Here is a 15616-nt window from a genome sequence, read left to right on the forward strand (position 1 = left end):
AAATCATATCGATAACGTAAGGATACTCCCAATAAAAACAATTTGTTACACAATTTAGCGTTTCTCTTTCCCTTCGTATATCGTTCGATATATTTCATAATCTCCTTTTCATTCTTTCAAATATCTCCTTAGTATTTCCTTTCTTCTTTAATTCTTTTTCCGTTATCTTTGCTTCGTTCTAACAACGACACGTTCGTTTACTTATCAGAATATACGGTACACATTTAAAATCAACACACGTCACTTCTAACGCGCATTGCTAAATGCGGATTATCGTGACTTACGATTTCACGCGGCGTCTTCTCGTCTGCAGAGTGCAAACCTTTCGTCTCTAATGGAAAGAGAAGAAACGAAAATAGTCGTGAGTATTGGAGGATTATTCCGCGCTATCTGCTTTCACCTTTTCACGATCGGCGACGAGGACGGGAGACCGCGTATGACGCATATCTACGTTAGGTTCCGTGCGGTACGAGAAAATTTTAGAAGGCTTCTCGTTTGGCTAGATAATATACAGCGGTTGTCCCAGTTTTCTGTGCCACGATAAGATCTTCGTGCTCTGTAATAAAATATGACCGTTTAATATACGAAGCGAATCATCCATCGCCAACGAAAGTGTCGATCGCTGTTTATCCTCGATCAAATGATCGTCACTCCTGACATACTAATATACAGATTATGAATTTTTATGCATTTCTAGGAAATTTAAAGAATGTACATAACACGCGAAACTCTGCACTTAATCCTGATTCAGCTCAATTTTCGGTCGACAACGGTCGTCAATCATCGCGAAGTTTCATTTAAATATCTAAAACATGATAGAAATTTAGAAAACTTTAGAAACTTTAGAAAACGTTAAACCTTCTCGTTTACTCGTTATTTCTTTTTAATAAGATGTTGGTGACTTAATAAGTCTTTTTAGTAATAAACGAAAGGCTTGGAAAAATACGGTATCTCGTAAGTAAAAATATAAAAAAGTCTTTAATATCCTTCTGCTGTTTCCGATTGTTAAAAATATCCGTATAAAAATAAATGGTTCGTTATGTATGAATAATGCCGAGTGGAACAAATCGTTGACGCAAAAAGTTCGTATAAATCCTAGAATTTTATGCGTTATAAATCCGCCAAAGCGAAGTTCCCTTTCACCGACGAGACATTTAGTCATGTGTACTATATCTTAGATAGTGCACCGTACACTTAAGCGAATATGTGTAAACACATTAACGACGAAATGAGAGATTTGACAGGTGTTTGTACATTTGTGTGCATATATGCACTGGTATAATTTAACTAGATCGGAACGTTATTCACATATGTGTTACGATGCAACGATATCCGGTTACGGAACTCTAAAACAATTACATCATCCGTATATCCGGCACGAAAGCACCTTTATGTGCTCCTCGTAGCGTAATATCAAAGGAAATTATAAAAATCCAGTTTTCCCCTTAGTTTCGAAATGGCAAAATAACAGGACATCTCATTTCTATAGAAATTTTTATACGAATTCTATTATATATCGTTGTATACGCTACTGCTACGATTACCGCAATATTTAAATTAGAGCGATTTCGAAACTACTTAGGATCGTAAAGCAAGTCGTCTTGTTTTCCTCGCGATATAATGTTACAATAGCGACCGCAGGCGTTATCGGGGTCCACTTAATAAATCGTAATCAACAATACGATCTGGTTCGATTCTTTAGCTCAACCTTCGACAACAGCCACCTTCTCTGGAATACTTGAGAGCGCATTGTCGATGTTACTAAACCTCTCAGCAGATAACCGGTTGCAACACGAGTTGAACCTGACATTCCGGATTTACGACAATGTTTCGCACCACGACGGATGACTATAGCGACCCAAGCAGCCGATGCGTTTTTTCTTTAAGAAAAAAATGTTACATATTATTACTTAATCATAGACTAAAAAACGAATGGAAATTTTTAATGAAATGCGAGTACATGTACTATGTCTAGCATGTAATTGTCTTCAAATGCAAATATCTATCGAAAATTTTTATTTGACGAATCGTCGCTCACGCGATAAACAGAGATATGTAGATATTTATGCAAACTTATACTTTTTGCGAATATGACTAAAAAACTGCAACATGGGTAAGAAATTGTTTTATCCGTTTTAAGTATTACAAATAGTACACCTACTTTGGGTATTTTATATACTTTTGCGTATTATGAGTATTCTATATGCATCTTCGCATCTCTAAATTTTTCCAAAAAACGCATAGAAATTCGTAGGCTATTGATAAATATTTCAATAAATCGAAGAGGAGAACTCCCACTCCCAAACCGAAGACAAAAGACGTAGATCTATATAAGTGACGCGATTGAAAGTGTTACGGCTCTTTTTCCTCAATTTCTGATAAATATGAAGATCATTTTGAACAGAGACGTTTCTCCCGCGTGCTTCGCGTGTGATTTTCGTAACAATGGTGTTAATGCAATTCCGTGGATCTTTCTCAGTTCTTCCAGAAGCTTCCGTTATCAGCTACGAGAAGAAATCGTTGACGTCATTCTCTTTTTCGAAATTTTTATTTATTCGACGTCTTCGTCGAGAAATTTATACGACACGTAAGAAAGAAAATACAACGTGTGGGTGTTAAAAGAAGGCGACACTAAAGATTTATGGTAGTGGGGCGAGAGACTGCACACGTCTGCTCACATTGTTATTACACGGAGCTTTATTTAAGGAAGTGAGAGACTTCGGGACAGTATATGATAAAACACGTACAGGTTTCCGCTGCAGAACTCTTCAAGCGACGAACTGCTGCTCAGTCTCGCTGACGGGTCAATAAAATCTCTTAGCTCCTATCATTCTTCGGGGACCTTCGTAAAAAGAAAGCTAAAAGAAATTCTAAAAGCTAATACGAAGGTCCGAAGTTTCCCTTACGATGTAAGAATCCTTCGATAATTCACAGAACACGAAAATTATGAATATTAAAAAAAGCTATGAAAATATTATCATTATTGAACGCTCAAGGTAAAATCCTTGGAAAGAAAGTGGTCCTACGGTAAAAAAAAAAAAAAAAAAAAAAAAGAAAAAAGAAAGGACCGGCGTCTTTTATGTGAAATTAAAAATTCCGATGAAAGATACTATTTTTCCAATCAGTATGGTACCTCCAATACGTCATCCAACTACCGGCATTGTTTTCACAACTGTTCACCACGGTATATAATTGACGAATCGTGAAAATGTCCATCAATGCAGGTCGCTCCATCGACGATGAAGATATTCGTCGCCTGTTTCGTCATTTGGACGTTGATAAACCGAGAAATCGTACTCGCGAGCAGTGTCGAAGCACAGAATCAAGAAAATGATGGCCAAGTAGAGAACGTGGAGTACATACTGCCGACTACGTTGGATGGTTTTTCGCACGAGAGCGATGGAAAGACAGGGGAACGAGTCGAGGCAGAGTCGTCATCGAGCAGCGAGACATTCGCGTCGAGTTTCTCCTCTTCGTCCGCGCGAACATCGTCGAAAAACGCGGCGTCATCGGCAGCGCTTTTGTCGGCGTTGAATGAGAAACTCGACATCGGCGAAGAGAAAGCGTCGTCAAAATTAAGAAGTGAACCTTCCAACGAAGTTCTGATCACCGATGGATCGCTTTCCAAGGAGAAATCTATCGGAGCTGAGATCAGCGAGGAATCGAGTTCTAAAGTCGAATCCAATTGGGAAAGCGTCGAGAAGGAATCGAACGGCGACGAACAGAACCAAATTGTTAAGACGTACGTGAAGAAAGGGCCGGTTAAGACCTGGAGCTGGAGCAGCGTGGGCAATGAGTCGCATAGTTCCTCCAGCGAGCAAATTGAGCTTCTTAAAGAAGAAAAATCGAAGGCGGAAGCTAGGATCAAGTTGGAAGCGGAGGCACGAGTGAAGGCCGAGGCGGAGGCAGCGGAAGCTCGAAAGTTGTTGAAGTCTCAATTGAATGCCCTGAAACAGGCGCAAGCTAAAGCTCAGGCAGAAGCAGAGGCTCGAGCACAGGCAGAAGCATTGGCCGCGTCGGAATCCAAGGCTTTGGCTTCCGCTCGAGCAATAGCTAAGGCCAGTACCGAAGAAGCTGCACAGGCACAGGCGCAGGCGAAGGCAGAGCAACAAGCTCGTTCCATACTGCAGACCAAACTCATTTCCATCCTAAACACGCGTGCTCAAACCAACGTCGAAGAGGAAATCGTAATCACGGAAGAACTGAAAGAAGCGGCGAAGGCCTCGGTGCAAGCTTCTATAGCCGCGAGCGTGGCTGCCAGAAAAGCTGCTAAATCGATCAGGATCGCGGCTATGTCTCGAACGAACGCCGCCCTTAAGGCTTTGTCGGCTCAGAAGGCCACCGTTATCCAGGCAGTCGCTTCCGCCAACGCTAGAGCCGTTACTAGCGCTCTGAGCACCGCCCTCGAACAGGCTATAGTTTCTTCGAGAGCTGCGGCTTCTTTGCAAACGGAAGCTTACGCCATAGCTCGTAAACTCGTACAGGCAGCTATCGCTGAAGGTGCTACCCTGGATTATGCGAAATACAGAGCTGAAATACGCGACAAAGCGATCGCGAAGGCGAAAGCCTCCGTGGAAGCGGCTGCCACCGCGGCTGCCGCTGCAGCTGTTGCTTCTAATCAATTGGCAAGTTCACAGGCGAATAATCTGAATGCTGCTACCAAACTGGCTGCCGCCCAAACAACTGCGGTCTCTAGAGCGGAAACCGCGTTGTTGGAAGTGTGTGCAGCGGCCAAGGAGGAGATGGCTGCCATGGCGAGAGCAGATGTTAAAGGTGCTGCTCTTGAAGCTGCAACCGCGGCTCAAGCGAGTGCGCTTCAAGGTGTAAGGGACGGAGTTGTAATAGGATTGGGTTCATCCGCTACCAAGCTTAACGAGCAACAGGCGGTAGCATTGTGGGATGCAGCCACCGAAGATGGGAAGAAGGAAGAGATAATAGAGACATAAGAAGTAGCAAAGAGTTGGGATAGATGTAAAGGAGAGCGATGATGTTTTGATTTCTTTAGAGGAAGAATATGAAAAGTTATAAATATAACGTTGTAGCAATGTAGATCTTGTCTTTTATTCCCTTTCTTTCCTTTAAATTCCTTTGATTTCGTCCTCTCTTTTGTAGAATTTATATGGAAGTCCATGTATTACGTATAGAAGCATAAAGAGCGGGATTATTGTATATATTTTGATGTATGTTTTGTGATTTTTTAATTTTGTCAATAAAGCGTGTTATTATGACGATGCGGTAGTCTATTTTACTTGCTGACCTATATGTGTGTTTTTTTGTACGAAAATATGAAATAAAATTTAACATACAGATTTCTTGTAACATACGTAGATTTCTTAAGCTCAACTGCCTGTATGGAATAAAGAATTATCCATGTCTCGAATAGCGTACTTTCTTTGTATTAAATCGTGCTTTGCGTTTGAACAAAAATTTTACAATTGGGTATTAATGTAACAGTGTAATATATGAACTTTATACGCTCGTTTGACGAATTGTTATATAATTTATTAGAATAAACGCACGAAATTAGTAAATAAATGCAAGAACGTCATTCTCCAACGTAACATGTTAAAATAATCACTTAACGTGCAAGAGAATTAGTATTATTAAAATATCTACGTATCTCTTCTATCCATGATTACGATTTTTATATATATTTAATTTTATCCTCATACTTAAATTTTATTTTTACCACGACTCGTACATCTGGTACATCTCAAATAACATAACTTTCCATTATTCATCACTTGTATCAGTGAATCAAAAAATACATAAAATAGTCGAAAAAAGCAATACCGGTCCTAAATATTTCAAAATTAAAACATAATTCTTCATTCCCCTAAATATTTCCTTAACCAGAAACAATATAAACATAAGAAAACAATGAAAACAAGTGACCTTGATACCGAAGAATAAAGATACCACGAAAATCGTCATTTGAAGATCGTCAAAATTTAGTTACCTAAATTCGTCGATTCTCCGACACTTCCGCTCTCTGTTCTCTACTGATAACGCCGCTTAATCAAACACCTCCAAACTTGCAAGCAAAACATCTCGAAAACCAACTCCAGAGCACAACCTGAAACAATATTTTTAATCTCGCTTAGTCAGACAGGCGAGCCATTATTTTCACAATTGTCCGCGGCGCTATAAATCCGTCCATCCTTGCACAGCCGGTATCAATCCGCGAAGCGTCGTCGAACATGAAGATTCCAGCACTGCTCGTAACGTGCCTCTATCTTTGGGGCTTTGCGTCCGCCACCTCGAGCTCACCCCTGCTCGAGATCGTGCAGGGTAGCGCGTCGGCCACTGCATCCACCGCTGTAACCGCTAGATCCGGACTTCGTGCCGGTCAAGTAGCCCAGGCCTCGCAGAAGGATGCCGCGCTTCAGGCAGATGCCTCAGCGGCTGCCGCGACCGCTGCACGCGCTTCCGCCGACCAGTCGGCCAGTCTAGCCCAAGAGTCGGCATCTTTGCAGTCCAAAGCTGCCGCTAGAGCAAAATCGGCCGAGGAGTCAGCGGCAGCTACGGCCAAAGCCGAGTTGCAGGCAGAATCCACTGCTGAATGGGCCAGTTCCGCTGCCAAAGAGGCTGCAGCGTCCGCAAAAGCTTCCGCATCCGCGATGTCAGCGGCTGCCGTGCAGGCGAAGCTCGCCGAAAAGACAGCCAAGAATCAAGCTCTGGCTTCCGAAGAAGCCAAACTCAAGGCGGCCGCCGCTGCCAGCGCAGCAGCAGCAGCCAGCGCCGCCGCCGAGATAGCCCTGAAAGCTGAGAAACTAGCGGAAGAAGCCATCGCCAAGGCAGCCGCTGCCAAAGCAGCTGCCAGAGCCGCTGCAGCCGCGTTAAACTCCGCGAAGGAAGCCGCCACGAGCAGCGCAAGGAGCGCCGCCGAAGCCGAAGCTAAGAGCGAAGTCGCTCTACTGATCAGCGAACTCGACAAGAAGAGCAGGGAACTCGCCGCTTCCACGTCGGCCAAGGCACGCGCTGCTGCCGCAGCTAGCTCCAGAAACTCAGAAACGGCTGTTATTGGAGCTAACATTAATGTGGCCAAAGAGATCGTGGCCATTCCCATCGAGCCAGCGAAAATTCCGGAGCCAAAGCTGGCGTTGAAAGAAGAGACTACCGCGATCGCAAGCTCAGAGAGTGATCTGGCGGTAGAAACGAGCAGCGAATCATGGTCAATTTAAGGGATGACTGGATGCAGTACCAGGGAACGCGTTTCGTTCGAGAATAATGTTTGGTCAATGTAGGATGCATTCGATGTTTCCGGAGGAAATTCACGTGTCAATGTTGCCTATAGTCAGACAGAGATTGTAATGATGAAAATAAATTGGTTTAGCATATACGTAGGTCTATGGTGTTATTCCTTGCGTTGCCTTCTTTGCTCTTTTCTAGCGGAATGGGAAATTAAGATGGATACATAAATTCATTTAGTTTCGTACTTTGGAATTTAATTTAATTTAATTAAAGTTGTACTCTATCCTGTTTGCAACTATGTCCGGCGTATTTGAATAAAAAAACTATTGCCATTAATAGGAAACTCTTCGCCTTTTATTTTATATTTTTATAAACCTTTTTTCGACTGATTAGAGTGGAGCTGATTTGCCTTGAATAAATAAGATGTAATATTGGAACAGTTGTCATGGATGTTCGTCATTTTAAATATAATTTTAAGTTTACATTTTAAAGATCGTTTTAAAATAATTTTTTTGAAAAGTAAATTAAATACTGTAAGTAAAATACAGGGTTGGTACAGAAAACAAGAAATTTATGAAAGCAATGACGTTGATCGGTATTATAAAGTTCCATCAACACGCATACTATTTCTATGAAATTACATGGTTATATAATTGTTGATAATATCATTATAACACTGTAAAATTTTCAACAAATTTAATAATATTAATATAAGAAGAAAAAAATGTTAATTATATGATTTATTCAACTAAACTTCGGATTTCGTTGCATGATTGTATTATATATTATCCTCTTTCTTTAAGATGATTATCCCTATAGAACATAGTCCAACGTTTATAGTAAAATAAAAACTATGAAAGTGTTTTATTTCTATTTTAAAACTAAATCTGAAATATCCTTACCAATGTTCTATATTCTTGAACTTTCACAATTTTCCTTTCCAACATTATTGTAAATTTTCATAATACATTTAAGTTCATTACATTATATTATCGTCTCAACACATTTGTTTCAATGCTGGATAAGTAGCTTTTACTGTGACCAATTGTCATAATAATGTCACTATTGGAATAAAGATGTTCTTCGCATTATTTGCTCATTTGCCCATAATGTTTACTCGCTTTCCACTACTTTGATCGTATCGATCAAAGAAATTCATTGTTAACATGCAATCGCAAACGTGCGAAATTTCTGTTAGCAGAACTAGCCTGAGTCAATGATAATTTAGCTCCTTGCCTAATCGAGTAACAAGACTCGAGAATTCATTCAAATATTTGAATACTTCAGCGATAACTTGAGAAAGATACCTTTGAAAATTTCAGCCTACTCTAAACTATTTCGTAAGAGTACATATTTACAAAAAAAAGAGGAACAACATAGATGCTAAAACTATGACCACCAAACTACCATAACTCTATCAATTCGTTTCTGTTCTTTTCCAAATTTCCCCCAATGTAAAATCCCTTCTTCTCCCACTCTTCAAGGAAATGCTCCCGAGAGGTGCGTGGCAAGATAAAGATATTTAACTATAAACAATCACTACACCTAAATAAACGTGTCTTAACAATATGCAGCTCCAGCACGGAACATCCTCTCCTCCAGTAACCCGTTGAAACAATATTTTAGGGTGGCGTCAGAACAGACGCAAATTTCATGCAAAACACCTGCTGTTTTTACAACTGTCCGGACATCAGTATATAACCGCGAATGCCGTCCGGAATTGGCATCAATCAGCGAAGCTGCGTCGAAGATGAAGATTCCAGCAATACTGGTTACGTCTCTGCTGGTCTGGGGTGGTCTGGCCGAGGGCCACGTGGTAAAGCGTGAGAAGGAGCTCAAGCCATCCGCGCCTTCTTTACCGGAACTACTCGGCGATGGGTCTGACGCGCTCGGTGCTTCGATGGAGAACGGGATCAAAGTCGCCAGAGCAGCGCAGAATGTGGGCCTGAGCATGGAGTTGAACGCAGCCGCGCGGGCTGCAGCCGCTGCTGCGACCAAGCAGGCCAAAGACACAGAGGCCGCGCAAGCTGGAGCGAGCGCTGCGATTGCCATCGCTATCGCCAAGCGTGAAGAAGCTATCAAAGCGAGCGAATTAGCCAGCAAGTTGTTGACAGCCGCGGCTGGGTCCAGCGAAGCCGCCATGTCAGCGACGGAGAGGGCGGCGCAATTGACAGCCGCAGCTAGTGCAGCTGCCAAAGCTTCTGCATCCGCCTCTGAGGCTTCTGCTGAGGCCCAGGTGAGGGCCAACGCCGAAGCAAACATCGCCAAGAAAGCTTCGGCAGCTGAAGCGAAAGCCGCAGCGGAAGCCCAGCTTAAGGCGGAACTTGCCAAGAAAGCTGCTGCCGGTTTATTAGCTAAGGCTAGACTAGCGGCCAGCGCCGAATCCGAGGCCACTAAACTCGCAGCCGAAGCGGAAGTAGCACTGGCCAAGGCCAAAGCTGCCGTCGACCAGTCACAGAGCGCACAGGCAACCGCCACCGCTCAAGCTGCCACTGCCGTTCAGCTGCAATCTCAAGCAGCTAACGCGGAAGCCTCCGCTGTAGCACAGGCTGAAACTCTGCTGGTTACGGCGGAAGCCGTCGCTGCCGCGGAAGCCGAAGCCGCGACCAAAGCTGCCGGTTGGGCGAAGAAAGTCATCAACGAGAAAAAATTACGTTTAGCGAAGATTGATTAAACGAGAGACAAGATAATTGGTAGATGTTTAAGCCAGAGCAAAGGTCAAGAGACGAAAGACATTGTCGAAGGGACAAACGCGACTATCTTTGATAATTTGGTTAAACATGATGACTACTGGCAGGATTATTTGAAGGCAGATAATGATTAGCACAACTGAGATTCGTCCGTGTATTGTTTTAGTGGAAATAAATTGTCGTAGCAACCCGAAATCTTTGCGAATGCTTTCTTCCTTCCCTGACTATAAGCTCTTCTCCTATATTTTGATACTCTTTCATTTGTTTTATGTTATAATGAAACGATATATAATAGAACTGTCTGAATCTTTCTTCTTTGATGAGTTTTTCATAAACCCTATTGTTTGAAAGAAATTAATTAAATACAATGAAACAATTTAACGTAGTCTCATAATATATGTATTACATAAGTATATGAGGAAGTTTGAACGATAGTTATCACGTAATTACATTTGAACATGGTGAAAACAAAGACTTTCCTCGCATAATTTTTTAAAATTCTACACCAAATTCACAATGGATAGATTCCTTCCATCGAATTTTTTAATTTTTATATGAAACAAGACTACGAAGAATACGATCTTACGTATTTTATCTTACGTATCTTATTTTCCCATGGAATTTAAGACATCATTTGTAACATGTCATTGTTGTTTAAGAGAAGATGTAAAAATAGAAAGATATAAATAAAATGTTTAAAAAATGAATAATAAACTAGTGTGTTACTTTATACAGAAATAATCCTATTGATGTCGGTTTGATTAATTAATTAATTAAATTAATTGACTAATTAAAGCTAGATTAGACTTTTACCCTCGATATATTTTTTGAAATAAATGTGTATAAAATGTACAAAAAGAATATATTAAAATGTACACGATATGTAGACACAAGTACATACTACTTATAATAATAATTATTGCAATTGTTAATATAGCAATTGTTGATCTATATATCAAAATATTAAAACAAGTCTAAACTATAAGACGTTTCAAATTGTTTTAGTCTGTCATAGTTAATTTACTATGCTAATTTTAAAGTACTATTCAAGATCTTATAAACATATGGCTACTGACGTAATTTCGAAAGAAATATCTGTATTGGATTTAAAAACTACTTTCATTGATAAGCTATCAAATTAAATTACCTTGTACATACAATACGTTTTAATACCTCAAAATTCTAAATATATACATTATCGATAAATAATATTGAACATCGTATCCAAAAATTTTTTTTCAAATACCGTAGAACAACAGACAAGAATATCCTTTTATTATTTCACCAAACATTTACTTTCTACACAAAATTCTGCTGGAGCAACAAAAATTACACATGTTTCTCACCAGGAAAAGCAAAGCACACCTGTAAACACTACCTGGACCCGAAAAAATAAGTTACAACTTTATCAAGAAAAGAATAACAAAGCGAAACAGCGAGTAGCCAATCGCAACAACCTCTTTGCATTTACACAACTGCATAGTCCCTACGCTTGCCCTAACTATTTGTACAACTGCAACCCCCGGTATATAACTGGCGCGTGCCGGAAGAATCGGCATCAATCGGCAAAGTTCCGTCGACCATGCAGATCCCAGCGATTTTCGTCACGTGCCTGCTCACATGGGGCCTGGTGCACGCAAGTATCCTGGAACTTGGTGCTCCCAAACAGGAGTCTGTCCTCGTGGAGCAGCTCCTACTGAAGAACGTGGACACTAGCGCGAAGCGAAAGGAGAACGGTGCTCCGAAACTCGGCGAGAGCACTGCTGCCGCTCTGGCTAGTACCAAGGCAACTGCAGCCGCAGAGGCCAAGGCATCCAGCAAAGCGAAAGCTTCTGCCTCGGCCCTCGCTGAGGCTTTCCTGCGTGCATCGGCAGCGTCTGCTGCTGCTGAGGCCAAAGCTGCTGCCGCTGTAAAAGAAGCAACGCAGGCACAGCTGCTGGCACAGGAGAAGGCTTTGATAGCATTGAAAACTCAATCTGAACAACAAGCTGCCTCCGCTCGCGCGGACGCTGCAGCTGCCGCAACCGCATCCGCGCTACAACGCGCCCAGGCCTCCTCCAGAGCGGCCACGACCGCTCAAGATACCTCCAGCGATCTGGAGAAACGTGCCGCCACCTCAGCCGCCGCTGAAGCAGGTGCCACCCTCAGAGCGGAACAATCCGCCGCGCAATCGAAATGGTCCGCCGCAGTAGCCGCCCAAACCGCCGCTGCTGCAGCCGCTACGGAAACGAAGGCCACCGCTTCCTCAGAAAACACCGCTGCCGCTACTAGCAAGGCCGCCGTGTTGGCCGCTGACGCTGGCAGCGCAGAAGCTGCCGCTGCAGCAGAGGCACAATCCGCTTCGCGGATCGCAGGTGCAGCAGCCACTGAGGGATCTGCCAACTGGGCTAGCGAGAACTCGCAAACCGCACAACTGGAAGCTTCCGCCGCAGCGAAGGCCAGCGCAGCCGCAGCTGTCGGAGATGGAGCTATTCTAGGACTTGGACGGGACGCTGGTGCCGCGGCTCAGTCACTCGCTGAAGCTAAAGCCTTAGCTGAAGCTAGTGCCAGCTTAGGTGCTTCAGAGAAGGACGGGAAATGAAGGGATATCTGAAGGGGACAAGAGGAAGTCTTTCTTAGACGATTTTGAGAAATATCTGATTGAACACGATAGAAAATTATTTGAATATGATTAAAGAACGACAGACGGAGTCGATAAAAATTAAGAGTAACATTGTCGAAGTGAGCTTACCTACGTGATAATAAAGGTCCACTGTTTTAGCAAATATGTATTTTCTTGATGATTTTCGTTGTCTTCCTTTTCTCCAATCCTTTTTGATAGATGGATCTCCCATAGAACCTTTCGTGAGATTGATGAGTTGATGTCATGCTAGCTTGGCTTTACGATGTTGGATATCGGCGACGGTAGAGCAGCATGCGATTTCTAATATCTGAAAGTTTAAACAATTAATAAATGTCTTCTTATAATCTTGTATATTTGATAAATGTTTCTAACATAGAATACGACAAAATAGCTTGTATTTTGAACATATAATACATATGTGCGTGTGTATAATTCGATTACATATAAATATACGTTAAATATAGTCGTCTTACATCAGACCGGTTGCATTAAATTAATCTAGATTAAAACAATAAGTATTCACAATTAGTAAATTAGTAAATAACACTTACTAAATATACGAGTATAAATTATCACAAAAATATGCAAACTTCAATTAACTTATTTAAATTCATGTATTTTAAAACCGGTGTTTAATTACTTAATCACGCACGGATACGTTGGTCGATAAATATAGGATTATCGAGTACAACTGAATAATTATGCAAAACGAAATAATGATTGTTTAATGCATACATTGGAAAGCAGATAAGAGATTAGCTTATCTTTTATAGCATCTACAATATTTAATAATTACGTGAAGCGTGTTATTTTAATCGAATATATTTGTAGACTATGAACGTAATAAATAAATCTACTTTCATTTGCCTTTACCTTCTTTAATTGCCTTCTTTGTAACTTTTTATTTTGCTGTCACTACTAACATCTCTAAATATTGAAAAATATGAACTACATTAAAAATATTTAAATGTCCAAATCACAGCAGCAAATAATAATAGTCAAATAACAACTGATTTAAACATTTATGCCACAGGATTCGATGAAATATTGGAGCATTGAATCATTAAATGATAGACTCGAGAAAGTAGCAAATAAAAAAACAACATTTCGAATTAATGAAGAATACCAAGCACTCAGCATAGGCACGGTGAATATCCAGAATCACTTTTAATTAAGAGAAAGCAAGAATACAACATCTTGAAAAGGTGAAATGCATGCTATCTTAGTAAAAGTGTTCAATGTCAATGACGACATTTGCATTCTATTTTAAAAGCAGCATTTCGCGCTGGAAGATATAAACATGTATATAATATTTTTCATAATTTTAAATGTAACAAATACTTGAAATGGAATAATTGAAATATCGATAAAATTTCCAAAAGTTTGTTTTTTTTCCAAAACGCGGGTTCTAAAAGTAATTACTTTACTTTTGGGTCATTCGGTACAACTGAAATAATAAATGTTCGCCGTCAAAATCTTACAAGCATTAAAACAACGCCAAACCAGCTTGGAAAGGAAACAAACGCTATATTTCAGACTCGAATCCACCTAAATAAACTCCGGTATGACCAATAAAGATATCGATGAGAAAAGATAAAGAAATATTTAGAAACCCATGAAACAACATTTCACGTAATAACAACAATGTTTTCACAATTGTCAATGGCCGTATAAAACGGGCAAATCGTGTCCCAATCGGCATCAATCTTGCGAAGCAGCCTCGAAGATGAAGATTCCATCGATACTCGCGGTGTCCCTGCTGGTTTGGGGTCTGGCCAGCGCAAGCAAACCAATCATTGCCAATGCGCAAGTAGGGAAGGTCAAGACCGAAGCGTCATCGTCTTCCGAAATCGAGACGTTGGTGTCAGGAAGCCAGACATTGATATCAGGAAGTGAGACATTGGCTTCAGAAGACGAGACATTGACGTCAGAAACCGAGATAGCGAGCGTGGCAACTGCCACGAAGGACGAGCTCGTACTAAAGGGTGAAGCCATCCTTGGAAAGAAACTAGGAACCGGGGCGTCGGAAGTAGCGGCGGCCTCTGGCGAGGCTATCGCAACTACCCTTGGCGCGGGACAAGCTGCAGCAGAGGCACAAGCCGCCGCCGCTGCGCAAGCAAAATCGGCAGCGGCCGCTGCCGCGAATGCAGGTGAATCCACCAACAGTGCTGCTGCGTTGGTTGCTGCTGCAGCTGCAGCACAAGGAAAAGCGGCTGCCGCCGCAGCAGTCGCGACGAAGGCTAGCTTAGAGGCTGCAGAGGCTGCTGAGGAAGCTGAGTCGGCCGTGGCCTCGGCCAGAGCTGCTTCCGCAAAGGCGGAAGCGCTTGCAACGAACGCCGCTGCTGCGAATGCTCGTGCTGCGCTCCAAGCTGAAAAATCGAACGAGCTAGCGCAAGCTGAGGCTGCAGCCGCCGCCGAAGCCCAGGCTAAAGCCGCCGCTGCTGCCAAGGCAACACAACTCGCCCTTAAAGTTGCCGAAACTGCGGTGAAAACGGAAGCAGATGCAGCAGCTGCCGCCGTTGCGGCCGCAAAAGCCAGAGCAGTCGCAGACGCAGCCGCAGCTCGTGCGACCGCAATGAACGCCATTGCTGAGGCGGAAGCAGAAGCCTCGGCACAAGCAGAGAACACCGCTGGTGTAGCACAAGCATCCGCCTCCGCTGCTGCGGAAGCACAAGCTTCTGCATCCGCCGCTGCGGCGACTTCAGAAGCATCCGCCGAAGCTGGTGCATTGGCAGGAGAACTTAAGTTACCTCCGTTGTTACGTCTTTCCCCACCGAAGAAGGAAATCATCGAAGAATGGTCAGTGAAGTAAGTAGGGACGAGGTACTTGAAGAGATCTAGCTAAGGACGGCAATACAGGAACATTTCCGCAGGAGAGGTTCAACATCTTCAAGCAGAGTATATTCTAGAATAGAGCAGAAGCAAAGGAGATGATTAGAGACACCAGTTTAGTAAATGCGAATCGAAATTGTACGGATGACATTATTAAATTGTTCTAGCAAATGAGCACAAATTTCACTCTTCTTCCTGGCATATACCTTTTTCTGTGTTCCTTGCCTCACCATCGTTAGGGATCCATGATAGCGTAGAAATTAATAAATGTCAAACG

At 42.2% G+C, this 15616-nt stretch overlaps 2 protein-coding genes across 2 annotated transcripts; both read left to right on the forward strand.

Moving 5' to 3' along the window:
• The first annotated feature begins 4 nt into the window (after positions 1-4).
• Positions 5-7340, forward strand: LOC132914597 (pneumococcal serine-rich repeat protein-like). Its single transcript, XM_060973828.1, has 2 exons — positions 5-4943; positions 6105-7340. The coding sequence occupies exons 1-2, from the start codon at positions 3219-3221 to the stop codon at positions 7182-7184; spliced, it is 2805 nt and encodes a 934-aa protein (XP_060829811.1). The 5' UTR covers positions 5-3218; the 3' UTR covers positions 7185-7340.
• Positions 7341-7657: 317 nt separating this feature from the next.
• Positions 7658-15513, forward strand: LOC132914605 (uncharacterized abhydrolase domain-containing protein DDB_G0269086-like). Its single transcript, XM_060973841.1, has 5 exons — positions 7658-9866; positions 11387-12459; positions 13541-13654; positions 14147-15315; positions 15381-15513. The coding sequence occupies exons 1-5, from the start codon at positions 8945-8947 to the stop codon at positions 15439-15441; spliced, it is 3339 nt and encodes a 1112-aa protein (XP_060829824.1). The 5' UTR covers positions 7658-8944; the 3' UTR covers positions 15442-15513.
• Positions 15514-15616: the final 103 nt, after the last annotated feature.

The sequence above is a fragment of the Bombus pascuorum genome, chromosome 1 (genome assembly GCF_905332965.1).
Source record: "Bombus pascuorum chromosome 1, iyBomPasc1.1, whole genome shotgun sequence".
In the NCBI taxonomy this organism is placed as follows: Eukaryota; Metazoa; Arthropoda; class Insecta; order Hymenoptera; family Apidae; genus Bombus; species Bombus pascuorum.